This window comes from Pelophylax lessonae (assembly GCF_965119305.1).
Source record: "Pelophylax lessonae genome assembly, chromosome: 12".
Lineage (NCBI taxonomy): Eukaryota > Metazoa > Chordata > Amphibia > Anura > Ranidae > Pelophylax > Pelophylax lessonae.
Window position 1 is genome coordinate 173,543,252 of NC_138779.1, and position 23,135 is coordinate 173,566,386.

At 44.4% G+C, this 23,135-nt stretch overlaps 1 protein-coding gene across 1 annotated transcript in view; it reads left to right on the forward strand.

The window, feature by feature from the left end:
* Positions 1-23,135, forward strand: part of POLD1 (DNA polymerase delta 1, catalytic subunit) — a 388,959-nt gene that overhangs the window by 217,843 nt on the left and 147,981 nt on the right. Inside the window, exon 22 of the mRNA XM_082274252.1 lies at positions 19,338-19,440. Coding sequence (XP_082130378.1) covers positions 19,338-19,440 — 103 coding nt within the window. The remainder of the gene's footprint in view (positions 1-19,337; positions 19,441-23,135) is intronic.

Below are 23,135 nucleotides of genomic sequence, written 5' to 3' on the forward strand. Positions count from 1 at the left end.
TCAATTCATTGAATGAAGCAAACCCGAAAAGAACAACTAGAGAAGATGGAAGCATTTGAGTAGTGGCAACATAGCGCTGGAGGGCATCCTTTTGACAGATACCTTGTCATATTGTGCTAGTGTATACTACATAGTTACATAGTAAGGTTGAAAAAAGACACAAGTCCATCCGGTTCAACCAAAAAAAAAAAAACAGTATTGAAAACCCAACCATACAATCCCATATACACAATCCTATACCTGCTGTTGATCCAGAGGAAGGCAACAATAAACCCCAGCAAAGCATGATACAATTTGCTTCAGCAGGGGAAAAAAATTCCTTCCTGATCCCCCGAGAGGCAATCGGATATTCCATGGATCAACTTTACCTAAAAAAAGAATTTTAGTACCCATTTATATTATGTACACCTAGGAAAGAATGCAGGCCTTTTTTAATGCAATCTAGTGAGCTAGCCAGAACCACCTCTGGAGGGAGTCTATTCCACATTTTCACAGCTCTTACGATGAAGAAACCTTTCCATATTTGGAGACGAAATCTATTTTCCTCTAGACGTAAAGAGTGCCCCCTTGTCGTCTGTGTTGACCTTAAAGTGAACAACTCAACACCAAGTTCACTATATGGACCCCTTATGTATTTATACATGTTGATCATATCCCCCCTTAATCTCCTCTTCTCAAGAGAGAATAAATTCAGTTCCTCTAATCTTTTCTCATAGTTGAGGTCCTCCTTGCCTCTTATCAGTTTGGTTCCCCTTCTCTGCACTTTCTCCAGTTCCCCGATATCCTTTTTAAGAACTGGTGCCCAAAACTGAACTGCATATTCCAGATGAGGTCTTACTAATGATCTGTCCAGGGGCAAAATGATCTCTCTCTCTCTCTGGAGTCCATGCCTCGGTTAATACAAGAAAGGACTTTGCTTGCTTTGGAAACAGCAGCTTGGCATTGCATGCTATTATTAAGCTTATGATCTACCAGAACACCCAGATCCTTCTCCGCTATGGATTCCCCCAGTTCTACTCCAACTAGTATGTATGATGCATGCATATTCTTAGCCCCCAAGTGTATAACTTTACATTTATCAACATTAAACTACATACTAACACTTTTTATGGCATAAACCTGTACAAAAATTTGTTATATAAAGAACTTTAAAGAATTTCCCAAATCTCTTAGAAAAGTGATTTATTGTCGATGTAGATGGCATAAGTGGCAACTTTTTCTACTTGATGTTCTGTGGAGTCCTTTTATCTTGGTAGTCTCAAGAATTGCCTCAGCGTAATGATTTTGTTGCCATATCAAAGAGCAGTGTAACGGGAGACATCCATTGCCAAGCTCCTCTGCTCAATCTGAATGGCTGACAGGGAACTGTTAATGGGTAGCCTGGCTTTTAGGAAGAAGTAGAGAAGTTTTATCCATTCTATACATTTAGGGCCTGAGTCAAATCTCTCCAGTGCGTTCCGCAGGAAGGTTCATTCGACACTGTCAAAAGCCTTGGCAGCATTAAGAGAAAGAACAGCTCTATTAACCTTCCACGTTGGAAACGATCTGTAGATTTCGATATATTAGCCTAATGTTGATGACTGTGACTCTGTTTGGTATCAATCCGAATTTCTTGGGTTTAATAAATGTTGATTTATTACTTTCGGAACCAATTGACCAGAGCATTAGTTATGCCCTTTATATCAGTGGTGAGAAGAGAAGATGGTCTGTAGGAATCTGTAAATACACAGGATCCTTACCCAGCTTGGGGATAGCCACCATCTTATTTATAGAGATAGAAATTTCTCTTGCATCTGCTCCCTCGCAAAAGGTGTACAGAAGTTCAAGAAGAATTCCCTGAAAATGTTTGTATATTTTAGATGCAGGCCATCCTGTCCAGGAACTGCATTTTACAGCAGGGATAGCAACTTTGAAAGATCAGCATAAGTTCAGGATTATTTTTAACACTGATTCTGTATGTATAAAGAGCAGATAGGTGTGTAGGCAAAGCTACTGACTGGCCTCTGCGTGAAAAATTATTCACTCATGCGCCTTTGCCAGTCAGTGCATGAACAGAAACAAATCTTTCTGATCTTTATACTAGCGAAGGATGAAAATTTCAGTATTGAGCAATTTTAATATAAAAGACAGTTTTGATGTAATGTCTATAGTATTTAAAAATGAATATAAAACAGTGTTTTTGGTTTATTTTTTTAATGAAACAATCACTTTTTAGTTAAATGCATGTGGACTTGTGGATATTTTCCTAGGCTATTATAGTCTGACAGTAGACCAACTTTCTTGAGAAAAAAAAAAACTCCGCTATCAACCTCTGAAGAACCACAGAGTAACCCCCAAAACAATAAATTAATAAAAAAAAAATCTGGGCTGCTTGCAGCACTGCCTGTGTCCACTGATCTGTGACCGAGGGGAAAACCAGAAATAGATTGTAGCGCCCATTGCAGCAGCTGTGTCTGTAACTGTCTGTTGTGGAAGGCGGAGGTGTGTGGAGGAGAGTGTGGAAACATTACAGAGTGTGAGATAAAAATTGCATGGACTTCCTTTAACTCACTAAATGCTGGTCACTTGTTGCCCAATTCTCTGGTTACTTAAGTGCTCAGCATTTTTTTCCTTTGAGAACCCTGACGTTCTTAGAATGCAAGCCTGTCACTTCATTGAGAAATCCTAGTGTGATTTGCCAGTGAAAAGATCTACTTTATTATATCAGTGTTGACTTGTGATCCACTGCATTCTGTTTTTTTTTTTAAGTCATAGGTAATATTGCTATTTGGTTCCCATTGTTTCATGATTTTTTGTGCTCTAGGTGTCATTATTCAGCTGTACTTATAAAGCACTTTCCATAGTTATGATTCCTATGTGGGGTTGATTATCATAAATCTAGACTGTTTTAGTCGTCGTCCAGTGATCACACTGCGTAAGGGGCAAAAGTAACCCGTGAGATGTTGAGAAGTTAAATGTATAGGGTAGACAAGTTAACCACTTTACCACCGGAGGATTTTGCGGTCTTACGTCTGGGCCACTTTTTGTGATTCGGCACAGTGCGACTTTAACCACTTAAGCCCCGGAGGATTTGGCTGCTAAAGGACCAGGGGTTTTTTTGCGATTTTTTACTGCGTGACTTTAACGGACAATTGCGCGGTCGTGCGACGCTGTACCTAAACGAATTTGACGTCCTTTTTTTCCCACAAACAGAGCTTTCTTTTGGTGGTATTTGATCACCTGTGCGATTTTTTGATCACGCGCTATAAACAAAAAAAGAGCGTAAATTTTGCAAAAATAACAATATTTTTCACATTTTTTTATATGAAATTCCCCAAAAAAAAAAGTAAAAATCAAAATTTTTTAACATTTTTCGGCCAATTTGTTTTATGCTACCTATGTTTGGTAAAAAAAATCGCAAAAAGCGTATTTTGATTGGTTTGCGCAAAAGTTATCGCGTTTACTAACAAAGAGAAAGATTTTTGTCATTTTTGGTGTTTTTTTTTTTAACGCGTAATGGCGGCGATCTGCGATTTTTTTTTCGGTACTGCGACATTGCGGCGGACAGATCGGACCCTTGACTGACATTTTTGACACTTTTGGGGTTACCAGTGACATTACTGCAGTAATCAGTGCTATACATATGCACTGTTACTGCAAAAATGACACTGGCAGGGAAGGGGTTAACTTTATTGGGAAGGGAGGGGTTAAGTGTGTCCTAGGGGCGTGCTTTCTACTGTGTAGGGACATGGCTATTGGTGTAAAAGCAAAGATCAACCGTTCTACATAGTAGAACGGTCAGATCTTTACTTTTACACAGGGAGAACTGACAGGCAGCTTGTTTACACAAGCTGCTCTGTCTTTCTCCCTTCACAGGAGCGATCGTAGTGTGGCCGGCGGACATCGAGTCCGCCGGTCACACGCACTGACTTGCCTGTGAACGAGCCGCGGCGGGCGCGCGCCTCGGCGGGCGCGCGCCCGCTCGCTATAGGCTCGCAAGTCAGTGACAGGCGAGTGACGTACCGATACGTCACTCTGCCTGGCCGGGGCTGACCGCCGCAGTATATAGTCGTGCGGCGGTCGGCAACCGGTTAACTGACAATTGCGCAGTCATGCAACGCCGTACCCAAACCAAATTTACGTCCTTTTTTTCCCACAAATAGAGCTTTCTTTTGGTGGTATTTGATCACCTGTGCGATTTTTACTTTTTGCGCTATAAACAAAAAAAGAGCGACAATTTTGAAAAAATAACAATATTTTTTTATATGAAATTCCCCCCCCCAAAAATTTAAAAATCTAAATCTTTTATCATTTTAGGCCAATTTGTTTTCTGCTACATATTTTTGGTAAAAAAAATTCCACTAAGCGTATTTTGGTTGGTTTGCGCAAAAGTTATTGTGTTACTAACTAAGGAAAAATTTCTGTCGTGTTTTTTGGTGTTTTCTTTTTTTTTTTGTAACCAGTAATGGCGGCGATCTGCGATTTTTTTTTTTTTTTGCGGGACTGCGACATTGCGGCGGACAGATCGGACCCTTGACCGACATTTTTGACACTTTTGGGGGTACCAGTGACATTACTACAGTAATCAGTGCTATAAATATGCACTGTTACTGTAAAAATGACACTGGCACGGAAGGGGTTAATTTTTATTGGTGATCAAGGGGTTAATGTATGCCTGGTGCTTACTGACGTGTGTGGGGGGAGAGGACTATGTGACACAAGGACAGATCGCAGGTTCAGCTATGCTGAACCCTGCAATCTGACCCTGCCTGTCACTTAGGAGATCCGCCCGCTTGTGTTTACACAAGCAGGCGGATCTCCACACTCGATTCCCCGACGATCGGGGAAGAGCAGCGGCGATCGCCGCCGCTCCTCCCCTGGCCCGACTCCCGCTGTGACTGAATACAGCGGGAGCGAGCTTCCGGCGGCGCCGCCGAGAGAGGGGAATGCCTGGCGACGTAGGTCTATCGAGCCACTTTGCCGCAGTAGAGCTCTAGTGAGCAACGGTAAAGTGGTTAAAGGTTTACAAAAAAAAAAAAATACCATACATCCAACACTTGAATGATAATAAGGGCAGAAAATAGGGGAAAAACATTAATCAGCTTGTAAAGTACAAAAGAAAGGAAGAGACTGATACTCCAGCTCTTCGCACAGATCCGGTGTGATCAGACTGATGCAAAAATAAAGGCAGACAAGGGAGCGGAATCAATGTTAAAAGCTGAACAAATTTATTGGGCTAAAACAATAGCACACTTACAATGAAGCAGTCTGTATCCAATTGGAGTATATACAGAGTCCCGGTGTGGAAAGAATTCCAAGGGTTCTGAGTGATGCAGAAGCTAGGAAGCCCTGGTGAAGGCAGCACTGGGCCCTCTATGTAAGCTGACAGAGAGCAATGTCCTCTGCTGCTCTATATACTCAAAGAATGGCTGCACATTGTGATGTCACTTTCTTATAGCTGGATTCAGTGCCATTGTTGGTGGACTTGCACTTTGGAACAAATTCCAATTTTTACTCTACTGGCTAGTTAACATCAAATGCATTGGCTTTTTGTTTTGTAGGATTTCTAGAGCCCTGCACTCATTCAGCAGCTTAATTTCTTCCCCTCTAAGGGATCTAAAAATATATATATATTTTATGGAACATTCCATTGTGCAAGTACACACACAGTATTTTGCTACTGGTATGTGTTTTTGACAATGTAAGCACAACTAAATTCAGCCTTTATAAATAGATATTTCCCCTTGGGTAGTTAAGCTCAAAACTGTGTACTGGTGACCACAAGGTATGAAAGTAACCGATGCCGATATATTTTTTTTTTGCCACTTCAGAAGGGGGTGTTAGAGAATTCTTATCTCTGTTTTACTCATTTTATTGCTGTGTGGGGCCAGGTGGTCTTTCTGCTTTGTGCCAGAAAAAGTGCAAGTGATGTAGAGCATAAATATTTAAATTTTGGGTCTGTAAGCTATAAATTCCACTAGTAATAAAATGTATGTTAAAACAAACCAAGATGGTGTCAATCTCTTAAAATGTTTTTCCAACATCATTGTATAAGAGTTAACCTCAATAATTACATACTAAATTGTTAAATTAGGCGGGCCCTCAAGTCAGGTAGGCGTTGGTAAAAACGTGTCTGCAATCTAATTGTAATATTGACAGATTGACTTCTTCAGTCCATCCAGTCCAGCTTAAATTGGCTGCAGCACTGGTTGAAGGAAAATTTTTCAACAAGCTAGTTCGAGAGAGGTTGCTCATTAGCTCTCTGCTCCTCCCAAGACATCTTGCTTTCTATCTCTCTCGTTACCTCCTTCCATGCTTTCCTCCAGAACCTCTCCCACATCCTCTTGAGCTTCCTACCTCAGTGTGTCTGGTTAGCTCCTACCCTGTATCTGTAGGCGGTCATTGAAAAACAATTATTCCGGGAAGCCTACACCACCTAAAACTGTACTTCAGCCACCTCCATTAGATCATCCCCCACAGCTATTACCTTTTGTACTAGCTGTCCCTCCCTTTCGATTGTAAGCTCCATGAGCCAGAGCCCTCCTATTCCTTCTGAATTGTACTGTATTGTAATCGTACTGTCTCCCTTTATGTTGTAAAGCACTGCGCAAACTGTTGCGCTATATAAAACCTGTATAATTATATTAACTAGATCAAATTCTCTGCAATGGGAACGGCCATAGGTGGATCAAAATTCAGACAGTCTCTGCTGAACTGGCCGACTTTATAAATGGTCAGTTTAAATCGGCTTCAGGAAAATTTCTAACAAGCCAATTTCGAGAGAAGTCAATCTTCATTAATCCAATTCGAGAGCGGTTTTGTGGAGCCTAAGGGTTTGCTTACACTCCACTAGAAGCCTGGAGCCAGAAGTCAACTGCTGGAGCAATTTCAGAACCTGAGCTACCATTCATAAAACCCTGCCAACCCTACAGTGTTGTAGTTCTTAGTACACCGTTTTGCAGCATTTAGCCCCGCTAACCAAAACCGTGAACCTAATAAAAAAAAAAAAAAATATATATATATATATATATATATATATATCAAAACTTATATGAGTATAGGTCTTCCATTTCTCACATCCTTTTAAAAATTCTAGTTGCCTGGCTGTTATACTGGGTTATTTACCTGCAAGTAGCATGTCAAGAGACCTGTTTGATTGCTTATGGTGCCACTTAGGGTCCTTTCACACGGCCGCTCCGCTGCTTAAGTCCGCTGCGGGACCTTTTTTTTACCTGGAGCGGATGACATTTGTGTCATCCGCTCCGTGTGCCCGCATACCATCCCATCCGTTTGCGGATGATATGCGGACATAATGTAAGTATATGGCATTGCGGATGACACCGCTGACATCCGATTTTCCTTCCTTTCCGTTTTTTACACGGATGAAAAAATAGGGTTCTGTTCCATTCGAAAAAACGGAACAGAACTGAAAGGAGGAAAATCGGATGTCAGCGGATGGTATTCCGCTGACATCCGCAATGCCATTCACTTACGTTATGTCCGCAAATCATCCGCAAACGGATGGGATGATTTGCGGACACACGGAGCGGCCGTGTGAAAGGACCCTTAAAGTAGAGGTGAAAGCATATTCCTGTGTCCCAGAACATGGGGTGTAGGCTTGTCCTAATACCAGTCCAGGTGGTTAGTAAATGTAAAGAGGAAAAGTTTGCTGCTACTACCGACCTGCCCAAGTGAATATATGATAAAAATCGGCCTCAGCCTACCTGATCGGCTGAGGCCAGTTTTTATCATTTAATCACCTGGGCTGTCTGGGAGTAGCGGTGATCCTTTCCTTTTTACATTTAGGCCCCATTCACACCTCAGCGTTTTGTAGCTTGCTGAAAAACCTAGCAACAAATGATGAAACAGATAATAGTTTTCTCTATTGACTAAAAAAAGGCCAAAGCTCAAAAACGCTGTATAAAATCTCACTGAGAACATGCATAAAAATGCCAGAACAATGCTCAAAGATGCTACACTCAGGTGTGAATGCAAACACATCAGCCAAGCGCTCACTCCAGTGGGTATGACAGGCGTGCTGCTCTCCTCAGGCAGGGAACTCCAACGTGTACAGCTCTGAAGAAGGGAGCTTGACTCCCGAAACGCGTTAGCGGTCCTATCTACAGGGACATGATCCTTTCCATGTGTGGTGGACCCTCGTAATGTGATTTTACTCTTCTTCTTTGTGAGTATTTTTTTTGTATTTTAATAAAACCTTTTTAAGGTGACCATGGGTAATGCACTAGGTCGGGGATATGCAAACTGTGGCCCTCCAGCTATTGCAAAACTAAAAGTCCCACCATGCCTCTGCCTCTGGGTGTTGTGTTTGTGGTTGTCAGAGTCTTGCTATGCCTCATGGGACTAGTAGTTCTGCAACATCTGGAGGGCCACAGTTTGCAAATCCCTGCACTAGGTGTTTGCGTCTCCTTCTTTATCAGGTGTGAATGCAGCCTGAGTAAGTCAAGAGTTGAATGCCAGAAGTCCTTATGCATACCTGTTTCAGGTCAGAGATTTGCAGGATTCTTGGAGGTTTCAGTTGGTTTCTGCAGATCTATGTGAAAACTATAGTGATTCTGTGTCTACGCAAAGGTGCTTGGTTCGATTTCATCACATATAGTTGAAGTAAATACGTTTGTTTTGACTCTTAATACTGACAGCAGAGGACCTCAGAATACTGCTCTTGAATACTGCTGTTGAAAGAGATCAGTCAGAATGGAAAGTGATGTCAACTGACACCGAGCCATCTGCTCCTCTATTCATATCGGAATAGTAGATTTTGCGAATGGTCTTTTCTGATAATAATGATTTCTGTACCATCATGTCAGTACACTATGTAAAGATGAGACTTATTTTCTGCATGTAAAACTGTGTGCACTTGTATAACAGCACATGTAATGTCTGGAAGATAATTTACACATTTACTGTATTATGTTTTGATGTTAAGCGTACTGGTGTTGCTTAAAGTTCAATTATTACTGTTGTCAAACTGTTGGTGCCTCCTGCAGTTAAACGGTCCTCCTTCAGATCTGAAGGATGTATCTTGTTCTTCCTGCATGATGTAATCTTCACACATTACTGAGCAGAGTTCTTCGACCGTGCTGACCAGGTGTTCTTACCCCCCCCCTCCCCATTATGTCCCCCCCCCCCCATATCTCTTCTGTGGTATGGCAAGTACCTTGAACACCTTTCCTTTCCCCACCCACCTGCTTTGTTCTGTGTGGGTGGAGGGCTGACCCCTAATACTGTGTGCTTCTTTGACTCTGCTGTTGGGCTCCCCTGGGCATTTGTACATAGATCTATGTTATATATTATATAAGTAAGAGCGACCCTTTTCACTACATCACTTTGTCATGCTTCTAGACATTCTCTAGTCAATACAAGCCTGCTTTAAATACTGTCTGACTTGTCTCATAGTGCACTAACAGCAGTGACTCAAAACTACTGTTATTAGAGACTGGCAACGTTGGCTTGGAACTAGAATTAGGGACTAGGTTGCCTAAACATATTTTGCTTGTGAGTTCGTCCTTTCCCTTGTTAATCTAGCCTAAAATACCCCCAAAATATAATTGAGGCTGCTAATGCTAGCATGCCTTGCTTTGTCTGATCTTTTTGGTATTGACCTGAAACATGTTCTACAGATCACGGAAGTCAGAGAGGGCCCATTTACACTTTAATGTTTTGTGGTTTGCATTACAGCACATTTGGGTGGATTTAGCAAAAGCAAATAGACTACACTTCCATAGTTGCCAACATTTGAAAAAAAATTCCAGGGACACTTTGCAGCACAGCTATCGATTGCTTACCACACCCACTTCCCTGAAGCTCCGCCCACTCCACATCATTAATCTCCGCCTACTTATCATCAGATTATAGGTTCTACTCAATAAAGAGGGAATTACAGGAAATTGAAAAGGGAATTTCAAACTCAAGGCTAAAGTAGCAGAGTTGGAATAATTCTCCCATTCAGCTGCACTAATTCTGCCTAAAGTTTAAAATTCTCATCACAATTTCCTGCAATTTCAAAGTGTCAAAGGTGCTCAGGTGTGACCATACAAAAAAATGTAATCGGTAAATATAAAGTGCAGGGTGTAAATAAGTACGATAAAACCGAATTATACTATCTGGTATAATTAGGTTTAATGGCACCAGGCAGCGCCATTACATAACTGCGCATGTGCCCGCCCGAGCTTGTACAAGCTTTCCCGAGCCCGGCAGGCGTCGGAACGGTGCATGTGCAGTTACAATGTCGGCCCGCAACCATTTTTTTTACGGGCACCGGCTGCCCATAACGGGCATTTACGGGCAGCCCTATTAACGGATGCTTGCCGGGACAATGTGAATTACACGGGACAGGCTAATATTTGCCAGGACTGTCCCTGCAAAAACGGGACAGTTGGCAAGTATGGACTTCAAGTGTAGTTACAAATTTTTCTTCATAAATGTACTGTTGCAAAGCTTTACTTTGTAAAGATAACCCAGTCAGGTGCAAGGAAAAGGGGGGGGGGGAAGCATTTTTGCTTGCTCATGGTTGGGTGATGGAAATCAGCAGAGCTATACCACATTTACTAAGCCATGGGAAACTAAGTGCAACTGCACTTGCAAAGTGCACAATCTATTTGCCTTTAATAAACCCACTTCATTGTATCACGTGTTAATTTGCATTACATTAGACATCCATTTCATTTTGAATAGACTGCCATTGCACAGGAACATACTTTTCCCAACCCAACACACCACAACGTGTGGGAGTCTGTTACCATGCATTGTGTTGGGCGGCAATACATGTGCAACAACAGAGGCACCGCAATACGCATGTTTTATCAAAGCACTGCATTGTAAAGGTGTGTTACGGCCTTGTGTGTAGGGGAACTTATATTTTCATAAGGGGTGGTCCGCAACAGCAGCCTCCTTAAATAAAATAAAAAAATTATCCATAATCGCAAAATGTATACACAGGGTGATGGAAGAAACACCACACCTTTCAGAGATGGAGATAGACCCTTTAGGATATATATATATATATATATATATATATATACTCTTTTTTTTTTTTTTTTTTTTTATGTGGTGAAGGAAGAGATAAAGCCATCTGATCCTTTTTTTTTTTGGCCTTTATGAATTCAAATAAATAAACTGAAATCAGTTATCTGGATCTGACATATACGTACAGAGTTATCAGAAACCTACATCCAGGAATTTCCTTCTGCACACTAGCAGTTGCCATCCCAACCATATCAATAATAAGTCCATATCCAAAGGCCATTCTTGTAAAACTAGATGCAACTTCTCAGATGCAGGATCTGAAAGGGAAGCCACAGAGGTGAAAAAAAATTCTATGACAGTCCCTTATAGCGTTCAGGTAGAACTGCGTGATTCTGGATAAAATGAGAATCAAGATTTTTTTCTTAGAATAAAGATCACGGTTCTCAGGGTAACAGCATCTTTCACATTATACAAAAAAATTGGGCTAACTTTACTGTTTATTTTTTTTAAATCATTAAAGTATTGTTTTCCAAAAAATTGCATTTCAAAGACCGCTGCACAAATAAAGACCACCATTTTATTCTCTAGGGTCTCTGCTAAAAAAAAATATATATATGTAATGTTTGGGGGGTTTTAAGTAATTTTCTAGCAAAAAATGCTGATATTAAAGGAGTTGTAAAGTCAGGAAGGTTTTGTATCTTCATGCATTCTTTGCATTAAGCCTTCTGTGTGTGTATCAGCTACCCTTATTCTAACCTAAGGCCCCGTCTTCTTCCTGCGAGATGTCCACGAGTCCCTTGGCTATCCTGGGACTCACCCTCCTCATTGGCTGAGATACAGCCGCGGTACCATTGGCTCCCGTGGCTGTCAAAGTCGATGAGCCAATCAGGAGAGGGGGCGGGGCCGAACGTCAGTTCTGTGTCTGAATGGACAGACAGAGCTGCAGCTCGGCTCGGATGCCCCCATAGCAAGCAGCTTGCTGTGGGAGCACTCAATAGGAGGGAGGGGCCAGGAGCAGGAACGAGGAACCCGAGAAGAGGAGGATCCAGGCTGCTCTGTGCAAAACCAACTGCACAGAGGAGGTAAGATTATTATTAAAAAAAAAAAAGACTATTTCCATTGAAAGATTTATCAACCATTACATAATGTCACTATTGTCTGCTCTCACGGCCGAGTGTTCGTTTTTTGAAAATGAGTTTGAAGATTTTTCGTATAGTGCATGGCCAGCATTAGATCAGGTAGAAAAAGCACATCAAGTGTCAAAAATAGATGCAGAGGGGATTTATTAAAAGATAAATCCCACAGGGAGAGAAGTCCTAAAAAGGAAAATTGAAGTTGGTTGTATTTTCTGTGCAATATAGTCTGGAGTTTGGTAAATCAGAAAAACTGATATGTAGGTATATACCGCCAGTGTTGGGGTAGTTACTCCAAAAATGTAACTAGTTACTTCTGTAAATTGTAACGAGATTACTTTACTAGTTACTGCATGTGAAAAGTAACTTCACTACTTATTACTTTACTGTCCTCTTTCTTAATTGACCGTGTAGAAGAAGATACATGACACTCTTTCTCTGTCGCTCATTGACAGACGTAGTCCTCGTTGATTCAACACACTCGGGTTATGCTGCCCTCTACAGGAGTAGGACTAGACAGGAAAGAAAACACTCTGGCCACACCTTAGGGGCAGTCCCAGAGGGTATATCCTCTCTCTCTCTGCTACAGCAAATCAGTTTTTTTCTGTCTAGTTAGGAGTAAGGACCTAGATACCTTGCTGGGATCTTCGGTCCTGGCAGGATTTTTTTCTTAGAAAAGATTTTTTAGACAGCTTTTTTTCTCCAGTGTTCCTGTGAGATCTTCAAGCAAGAAAGCTGAACTGGGCGATGGGCTGGATGTTGAGATTCAGTGGTCACCCCAGTTCAGCCTACGAGCGCGTGCAGGCCATAGCTCCGCGCTGGGTCGGCCGCGACATAGTCCCACTGGACAGGGACTGACCCTGCGAGTTAAACGTCTCGCCGAAACGCCTAAGACCATGAGTCACGGCGTCCGTACTGGTCGACAGCCCTCCCACCTCGGTGGAGAGGGGTACTGTCAGGAGTTGGCGCCCGCCTGGTTCCGGTATGGTGAGTAGTATTTTCCCCCTGACGGGTCTTGTGATGAACGCGGGCCCCTCGCTGTAATGGTAAGGATGGGTCTTCCCTCTATCCTATAACATGTCACAGATCCCCCTGTTTGAGTGTGATTTTTGTGAACAAAAAGCCAGGAGGCTTGGTTTGGGAGCTGACAATCTAATTGCATTAAAATGATGAAGTCAGTGGCAGTACTAGAACTTTACTGTGATAGTAAAGTATCCTACCTGTCAGAAGCCACGGGGCGATGTCTATATATGTATACTGCATTCCAGATCATTCCTCCAGCTAAACAGATGCCTCCCGACGGCCACGGACTGCATACAGCCCGCCAGGGTCCGGTACCGCCGACCACGCTGACCACCATGAGGGTGAAGGGTTGTGAGGCCGAGATCCTTCTGCAGACATGCCGCTATTCTGTGCAGGCCGCCGCCATTGTCTGGTAGATCGCACGAGGCCGCCATTTTGGCCTAGCCTCGTGTCTCCAGCATGGGGGCGGCCATGTTTGAGGTGACTCAAACACCTCGTGGAGCTAGGGGAGGCGCCGGAAGGCGTGCAGAGGGGCGGAGCCGCCTCCTTTCTTCCCGGGAAGCCAGCCAAGAGACTTCCTGTCTGCTCTAGACAGTGCTGAGACAAGTTGCAGTTGAAACTCTGAGCATCAAGTGGTGAGCCCTGGGGTCTATCTCTCTCTCTCGCTCTATAGGGGTCCCTAAGCAGGTACACAGGGGCTTTGTGGCGCTGGGGGTCTGAAAAAAAAAAAGAAAAAAGTGGTTTTATTTTTTTTTGGCAAATTGATTTTTTCCGGGTAGCATCTGGAATTATCATGGACCCTGCCACACAAGTAACCCCATCTGTTTCCCTCGAGGGGGCCGCGGGACCCGCCGGTGCACAGAGTATGGATGCATTTACAGCAGTTTTGGAGTCTTTGGTGGCTCGGGTGGAGACGGCCTGTCAGGAACGGGGGTCAAGAAAGCGACCCCCGCCTACCCCTATATCATCTGATACTTCAGATTCAGATTCTGAGATGGTCATTGCAGCTGCAGGGGCTGTTGTCTCAGGTAAAGTTCCCTCAGACAGTGAGGAGGATGTTCATGCTTCCGCCATAATTCAGGAAGAAGCATTGGTGGACGCACTAGCTGTGGCGGTTCGGGAAACCTTAAGACTTGAGGTTTTACCGGCAGAGGCAACTGAAACAGAGATTCCCTTTGGTACTAACAAACCCACCAAAACGGTGAAGGTTTTTCCTGTACCCAAGTGTTTTGGTAATAAAATTAAAGAAGAATGGGAGCATTCTAAGCGTACCTTTACTATTTCCAAGCGCATTGCTAGACGCTATCCGTTTGAGGAATCCCTCATTAAGAAATGGACGGTACCACCAGTGGTGGATCCACCTATTTCCAGACTGAATAAAGCCACGGTTATTCCGGTGGAGGACGCTTCTTCCTTTAAGAATCCGGTGGATCGGAAAGTAGAAGCGGAGTCCCGCACTATCTTTTCCCTGATAGGGTCAGCCTTTAGACCAGTAATTGTCATTGGTTTAGTGTCTCAGACATTAACGGAATGGGCGAGATTGCTGCGCCAGGACCTGAAGGGGAAAGATATCCCCCAGGCAACATCTGATTTGATGGAACAGATTATACAAGGACTACAGTTTATCTGTGACGCAGCCTTGGATGCTACCCCCCTATTAGGGCATGCATCTATGTCAGCGGTAATCCTCAGACGTGTGCTGTGGTTAAAATGCTGGTCAGTGGACCTAGGTTCCAAAAAGACCTTGACGAATCTCCCCTTTCAGGGGAATCGCCTATTTGGGGCCACCCTAGATGAGATCATTAAGGATGCCACTGGGGGCAAAAGCACTTTTTTGCCACAGGCTGCTAAAGCTAAAGGACCTCGTAACAAGCGGGGACCTTTCTTTACCGCCCATAAAGGGTTTGTTCGCTCAGCTGGAGCAAGCGGGAAGGGCAAGACTCCTCCAGGAGGGTTCAAGAAGGGCTGGTCGGACAGACAAAAGACCGACTCAGCCAAACCTGAAGCAAAGGATTACACAGCCTGAAGGTGCGCCCCCACCCGGCTTGAGGGTGGGGGGACGTCTTCACCGGTATTCAGGGCATTAGATTGAGCATCGACCACTGCTACCGGTGCGATTCTTCCCTTCCAACATCTAAGTACTACAGGGAGCGGTAGTTACCGTTCCCTGAACAGATCGATTTCTTTACCTTTTCCAAAGATTAGCCTCAGTTCCCCACAAGAATCGGATCCGGTTGAACAGACAGACCAAGGAGCCTCTAGCCGGGTGACTTCGGTCCCTGTGGTTCAACCAGGAGAAATCACCACTCCTGATAGGAATCAGGTGTCTGATAAATGTGTGGGAACAGAGAACGATCAGACTTTGTCGGATGGCCGGGGCCAGATAGCTCTAGGGCAGCCTTGTTCGGATCCAGTCAGCGCCAGTTGTCCTGGAAATTCTAGGATGGCCTCTTCAAGCCGGTCTGGCCGACTTGGACATGCTAGTCGCGAACGTTCCTTGGGAACTTCTTCTCAGAGAGTGTCTGCGGTCTCAAGGACCGATCTTCCATTGTGCTTTACAGTCGCTGGTTTTAATGGCCTGGCCATTGAGACCCAGGTACTGAAGGACAGAGGTTTGTCAGCTTCAGTTATTCCTACTCTAATTAAGGCAAGGAAAGCGACTTCCAGCAAGGTCTATTATCGCACATGGAAGACTTCTATCGTGTGGTGCGAATCGTTAGGAATTCCTCCACGTACCTATTCGGTGACCCGAATATTGGCCTTTCTGCAAAAGGGGGTTGAGCAGAAACTAGCCTTGAGCACCATCAAGGGTCAGGTTTCAGCATTAGCAATCTTCTTTCAGAAGCCTTTGGCTACAAAATCCTTGGTGCAGAATTTCATCCAGGGGGTGCGGCACCTGGCTCCACCAGTCCGCGCGCCCTTACTGCCTTGGGATCTTAATTTGGTTTTGTCGGTTCTGCAGAAACCTCCCTTTGAAAACATCAGGGAGATTCCCTTGCTGACTTTATCCCAGAAGGTAGCCTTCTTAGTGGCTATCACTTCTGCACGCAGGGTGTCAGAACTGGCTGCATTGTCATGCCAGTCCCCATACTTAGTGATTCATAGGGATAAGGTAGTTCTTCATCCTAAGCCATCCTTTCTTCCAAAGGTGGTTTCAGACTTTCATCTGAATGAAGATATTTTGTACTACCTTCCTTGTGTCCTCAGCCCAATCATCATCGGGAACATGCGTTGCATTCCTTGGATGTGGTTCGGGCAATCAGGGTATACCTGAAAGCTACGGAATCGTTCCGTAAGACGGATTCACTTTTTGTGATCACGGATGGCCCCAGAAAGGGGTTGCCTGCATCTGCCGCGACTATCTCCAAATGGATTAGACAGACGGTGGTACAGGCTTATTCTATTAAGGGTCGGAGTCCTCCGTTCCCTGTTAGGGCGCACTCCACTCGAGCGCTCAGTACTTCCTGGGCCTTCCGCCATCAGGCGTCAGTGGTCCAGGTATGTAAGGCGGCCACCTGGTCGTCGGTACATACCTTTACAAAATTTTATAAGATTGATGTGATGGCATCGGCGGATGCCTCATTTGGCCGCAAGGTTTTGCAGGCCGCAATTTGAGGAGACCGGTGGTCTACCTCAAGGGTTTTTTTCTGTTGGAATTTTCTGTTGAGTCTCATCTTTGATTGATGAGCATTGAAGACTTCTAGTTGGCACCGGTTGGGCCTTCTAGATTGGATTTAATTTCCATTTTCCCACCCCTCATTTGTGGTACTGCTTTGGGACGTCCCGAGTGTGTTGAATCAACGAGGACTACGTCTGTCAATGAGCGACAGAGAAAAATGGATTTTTGTAAGATCTTACCGTAAAATCCTTTTCTCTTAAGCTCATTGACAGACGTAGTACCCGCCCCTCTATTTTGAGTTGGGTTGGGTTAAATTCTCTAAACACTGCTTTGTGACATAACTGATTTGCTGTAGCAGAGAGAGAGAGGATATACCCTCTGGGACTGCCCCTAAGGTGTGGCCAGAGTGTTTTTCTTTCCTGTCTAGTCCTACTCCTGTAGAGGGCAGCATAACCCGAGTGTGTTGAATCAACGAGGACTACGTCTGTCAATGAGTTTAAGAGAAAAGGATTTTACGGTAAGATCTTACAAAAATCCATTTTTCTGCATAGAGTTTATTGTATAAACACAGGCTTTGGGAAACATGAGAACAAAACCTGAAAAAACTGAATAAAACATAAAGTGCAACAAAAAGTCATAAACTTCATCCCTCTCTATTCTTCGAAAATAACGATTGTATCGCACGGCTTGGGTAACGCAGGAAAGCGTGTTCCTATAGCCTAGTAAAGTAGTGTAGTTACCTCCTATAGCCTAGTAAAGTAGTGTAGTTACCAATATTGGTATTGTAACTAGTTACCAAAAAAGTAATGTAGTTACTGTAATCAGTTACTTTGTAACTAGTTGCCCCCAACACTGTATACCGCTATTGCATAAAGTTAGCTTATAATTAAATTAGGTGTTGTCAATGGGTGTTCCCTTTGTTGCCAGGAAAGCTCCAACTCTAGCCAATTAAATATCACAAAGCCTCCTTCGTACCAAAAAGAGGAACAGAACCTGGTTAAGCACAAATTAAGTTCTTAAATGCTGGGCAGCAAGTTGTTCAAGTTGTAACTTTTTGGGAGATTCTAATAATGTGAGATTGTACACCACAGGCCAAGTTTTTATAAAGAACAATTGGTTCGTTGTCATATTAGATATGTAATATATGTTATGTGTGATGACTGCCAAATGCAGATTGCAACCATATTTGGGGACCACTTAACAAATATTAGCACTGTAAGCATATGAACGCTGCTAAACAATTTTAGAGGCATTATTCCAATACAGAATCTTTACTTGCCCGATCAAAGAAAAAGGGGAAGCTATTAGGGCAAAAGACCAGTCGCCACTTTTGCCTGTGGTCTGCCTGCAACGGATCTTCCCTTTTACTGGCTTCCAATGCATTGTTCTTTCTCTCTGTGTGGAAACAGCCATTTTGGTAGAGGCAGGTTTTTGCTTCCTCATCCTGTCAGATCCTCCAACCAGGAGAACCATGAGCTGCATTAGGGCTCTTTCACACGGTCCGCCTCCGTAGGCGGATCCGTGCTGCTCAGCGGGGATCTATCTGCGATCCCCGCTGAGCCGGCGGATGACAGCTCCGTCTCCGCTTGCAGTGCGGAGAGGGAGGTGTCACAACCCCACTGCTCTCTATGGGGGATCGGATGACAGCGGACCGCCTGTCCGCTCTCATCCGATCCCCAGGACGGATGGAAAATAGGGTTTCCATCCGTCCGGATTTCACGGACAGGATAGGATGCGGATGGCAGCGGGTGTCAGCGGACATGTCACCGCTGACATCCGCTGCTCCATAGGGCTGTCAGTTTTTTTGGCGGATCTGATCGGACCGCCTGTGTGAAAGAGCCCTTACTATATCTCACGCCATATCTCTGAAGACAAGCCGTCAGAGGCAGCAGTGTCTTAAAGTGATTGTAAAAGAAAAAATATTAAAAAAAAAAAAACAAACATGTCATACTTGCCTGCTCTGTGCATTGGTTTTGCACAGAACAGCCCCGATCCTCCTCTTCTTGGGTCCCACACCAGTGCTCTGGGCCCCTCCCCCTTGCCGTTTGTCCCCATATCAAGCTGCTTGCTATGGGGGACATTCGTGCATTCTTGCTCCTGAGCCAACTCTCTGCGTCCATAAGACACAGAGAACGCGGCTCAGCCCTGCCCTGCCATCCTGCACCACTGGTTGTAATTGACAAAAGCAGGAGCCCATGGCCTTGGATCTTGTGCACATGGCTGGAAGGAGATAGGTCTTAGGCAAGTATGGGGGGGGACTGAGGGGGGAGCTGCATACTGAAGGTTTTTTTACCTTTATGCATATAATGCATAAAGGTTAAAAACCGTTAGTCCTTACAACCTCTTTAAACTCACAATGCAGATAATATTGCTATGAGGCTGTAGTCACCTTCTCATACCAAGAAAACAACGGTTGTTATTTTTCAGTAGGAATTTTAGACAAAAGGTAGATTCTTCAAGATATTGCTTAGCCATAATTAACGTTACTAAATTTTCCATATAACTTGACCAAACGTTATTCTTTTTCAGTTCAATTTAGGGCTAGCAATTCTGATCTGAATTATTTTTCTTAAAGACTTTCTATAATTTTCTTTTAACAGAATGAGAAAGAGAGACCCTGGGAGTGCTCCAAACTTGGGAGACAGAGTGCCTTATGTTATCATTGGAGCTGCAAAGGGTGTGGCTGCCTATATGAAGTCTGAGGTGAGTTGGCCATTTCTTCATCGGCTGATGAGGTTTTCTTTGAACAGTATATAGTGCTCAAGTGTATTGGTGTGGACACGTTTAGGAGTTGGCATTTTCATCAAGCCTCATACTTGGGAATGGGGGTGGGGGCATGTAGAATGTTTTGCATTCTGTAACTCCTCTATGTTCCATAACTGAAAGCCAGTATATTGGTTTTCCATTGTGGTTTAAAAATAACCTTGTTCTATTCAAAGATCAGTATGGACACTTATATACAGGAGACCTTTTGTGCCTTATTCACAGTTTAGTCCTTGTTTACATACAGTAAATGGCACACCCAAGCTTTTGCCACCTTTTCAATACTAGGGCTTTTAATACTGCTACAGAGCCAAAAGGCCTCACAGACATGAACTGTAAAAGAAGAATTTGAACTGCCAAAAAGAAAGCTCTCTGGAGAGCTCAGGATATTTAGGCAGTGCAGTCAGTACACTGCTCCAGATCCCTGATGTTTCTTCTTTACAGAGCTGTACAGGTTGGCTGGGCACAACCCAGAGCTTGTCATCTAAAGGAAATCGGTTTTGGGACTGTAACCATTGCCTAATGCCATTACTAATCATATTCTGAAGAAACTGGTTGACTGGCTAGCATACCGATCTGCTACATAGTTAGTGAGGTTGAAAAAAGACATCAGTCCATCCAGTTCAACCTATGATGTGTGTGTGTGTGTCTACTGTTAACCGCACATTGCATACCCCTGTATGTTGTTGTCTTTAAGGTGCCCATCTAATAGTTTTTTGAAACTATCAATGCTCCCTGCTGATACAACTGTTTGCGGAAGAGAATTCCACATCCTTACTGCTCTTACAGTGAAGAACCCCCTGCGTATTTTAAGGTTAAACCGCCTTTCCTCTAGTTTTAGTGAGTGGCCACGTGTCTTATTGGATTTCCTTGAATAGGTTTTTCCATATGCTAGGGTTGCTAGTACAATATTTGTACATTGATATCATATCCCCCCTCAATCGTCTCTTCTCCAGAGAGAATAAGTTCAGTGCTTGTATTCTTTCCTCATAGCTGATGTCCTCCATTCCCCTGATTTATTTTTGTTGCCCTTCTCTGGACTTTCTCCAGTTCCAGCACATCCTTCCTGAGCACCGGTGCCCAGAACTGGACAGCATACTCCAGATGTGGCCAGACCAGAGTCTTGTAGAGTGGGAGAATAATCTATTTTTCTCTGTCGCTCATTGACAGACGTAGTCTTCTTGATTCACAAGAACTGGGTTATGTTGTCTCCGCAGGAGTAGGACTAGGCAGAAAGAAAAAACGTTCTGGCTCCACCCTAGGGGCAGTCCCAGAGGGCATATCCTCTTCCTGTCTGCTACAGAGAATCAGTTCTACGTTTTTCCGTAGAAGAGAACCACTATCAGTTTGTGGCGTTACCTTTCGGTCTCGCCACGGCTCCTCGGGTCTTCACGAAAGTGTTGGCCCCAATGTTGGCACTACTGCGCCAAAGAGGCATATCGATTCTAGGTTACCTAGACGATCTCCTGCTTCATGCAGAGTCTCCTCAGACCCTGCTACAAAACCTAGAAATTACTATAATTTCTTTACAGGAATTCGGGTGGCTGGTGAACCAGCAAAAGTAATTTCTGGTTCCCACCCAGAGGCTCGAATATCTGGGTCTGATTCTAGACACACTCAGGACAAGAGTTTTCCTTCCGGTAAGGAAACTCCGGAAGATTCAATCAGCAGTCCAGTTGTTACTATCCAACAGCTGGTCTTCCCTTCGGACTTGCATGAGGGTTCTGGGGTTGATGGTGGCTTCCTTCGAAGCAGTCCCATTTGCCCAGTCCCATACCCGAATTCTTTAGCAAGAGATTCTTCTCAGATGGAATCGGAATCCGGAATCTCTGGACTATCGGATCCGATTGAGCAAACAGACCAGAGAGTCTCTGGTCTGGTGGCTTCAGTCTCCGATACTCAGCCAGGGAAAGTCATTTCTGCCAATATATTGGACGATAGTGACCACGGATGCCAGCCTATCCGGATGGGGAGGAATTCTCGGTCTGTTATCCGTTCAGGGACTTTGGTCCCCGGAAGAATCCAGGTTACCGATAAATGTGTTGGAACTGAAAGCGTTCAGACTTTGTCTGATTCACTGGACCGAGCAGCTCCAGGGCAGCCCGGTTCGGATCCAGTCGGACAACGCCACAGCTGTGGCTTATGTCAATCACCAGGGGGGCACCAAGAGTGTCCGAGCGGCCAAGGAAGTGGCTTGCATTCTTCGCTGGGCGGAACGATTTGTTCCAGCTATCTCTGCGGTGTTCATTCCGGGGGTGGAAAATTGGCAGGCAGATTATCTCAGCCGTCAGACTCCGGATCAGGGGGAATGGTCTCTCCATCCAGAAGTTTTCCACCAGTTGTGCCTACGTTGGGGAAACCCGGATGTGGATCTGTTGGCATCACGATTCAACAGAAAAAGTACAGAGATTCTTGGCTCGCTCCCGCGATCCTCTAGCAGAGACCGCAGACGCACTGGTCACCCCGTGGGGGCAATACCAGCTAATGTATGCCTTCCCTCCTCTTGGGTTACTGCCAAGACTTCTTCGCAGGATAGAGGAGGAAGGAATTCCAGTAATCCTGGTAGCTCCGGACTGGCCTCGTCGAGCTTGATACGCCGACTTGGTCAGACTGGTGGCGGACGTCCCGTGGAGACTTCCTCTCAGGGAGGATCTACTGTCTCAGGGACCGATCTTCCATCCTGCTTTACGATCGCTGGTTTTAAACGGCCTGGTTATTGAGACCCAGGTGCTGAAGGACAAGGGATTGTCAGCTTCAGTTATTCCTACTCTAGTTAAAACAAGGAAAGCGACTTCCAGAAAGATTATCATCGTACATGGAAGTCTTATATTGTGTGGTGTGAATCCCTTGGGTTCCATCTACATCTTTATTCGGTAGCCCGAATATTGGCTTTTCTGCAACAGGGAGTTGAGTAGAAGCTGGCCTTGAGTGTTATCAAGGGTCTGGTTTCAGCATTTGCTATCTTCTTTCAGAAGCCTTTGGCTACTCATTCCTTGGTGCGGAATTTCATCCAGGGGGTGCGACACCTGGCTCCGCCAGTGCACGCGCCGTTACCATCCTGGGATCTTAATTTGGTGCTGTCGGTTCTTCAGACACCTCCCTTTGAAAATATCAGGGAGATTCCCTTGCTTACTTTATCCCAGAAGGTGGCCTTCTTGGTGGCTATCACTTCTGCACGCAGGGTGTCAGAACTGGCTGCATTATCCTGTTGTTCCCCAGATCTGGTGGTTCATAGGGATAAGGTTGTTCTTCATCCGAATCCATCCTTCCTTCCTAAGGTGGTTTCAAAGTTTCATTGAATGAGGACAGTGTATTGTCCTTCCTATGTCCTTAGCCCAATCATCCTCGAGAATTTGCATGGCATTCCTTGGATGTAGTTCGGGCGATCAGGATATATTTGAATACTACGGATTCAATTTGTAAGACGGATTCACTGTTGGTGATCACGGATGGCCCTAAGAAGGGGTCGCCTGTTCTGCTGCGACCATCTTTAGATGGATCAGACAGACGGTGGTATAGGCTTATTTTATCTAAGGGTCGGGATCCCCCATTCCCTGTTAAGGCGCATTCTACTCAGGCGCTTAGAGTTTCCTGGACCTTCCGCCATCAGGCGTCAGTGGTTCAGGTTTTCAAGG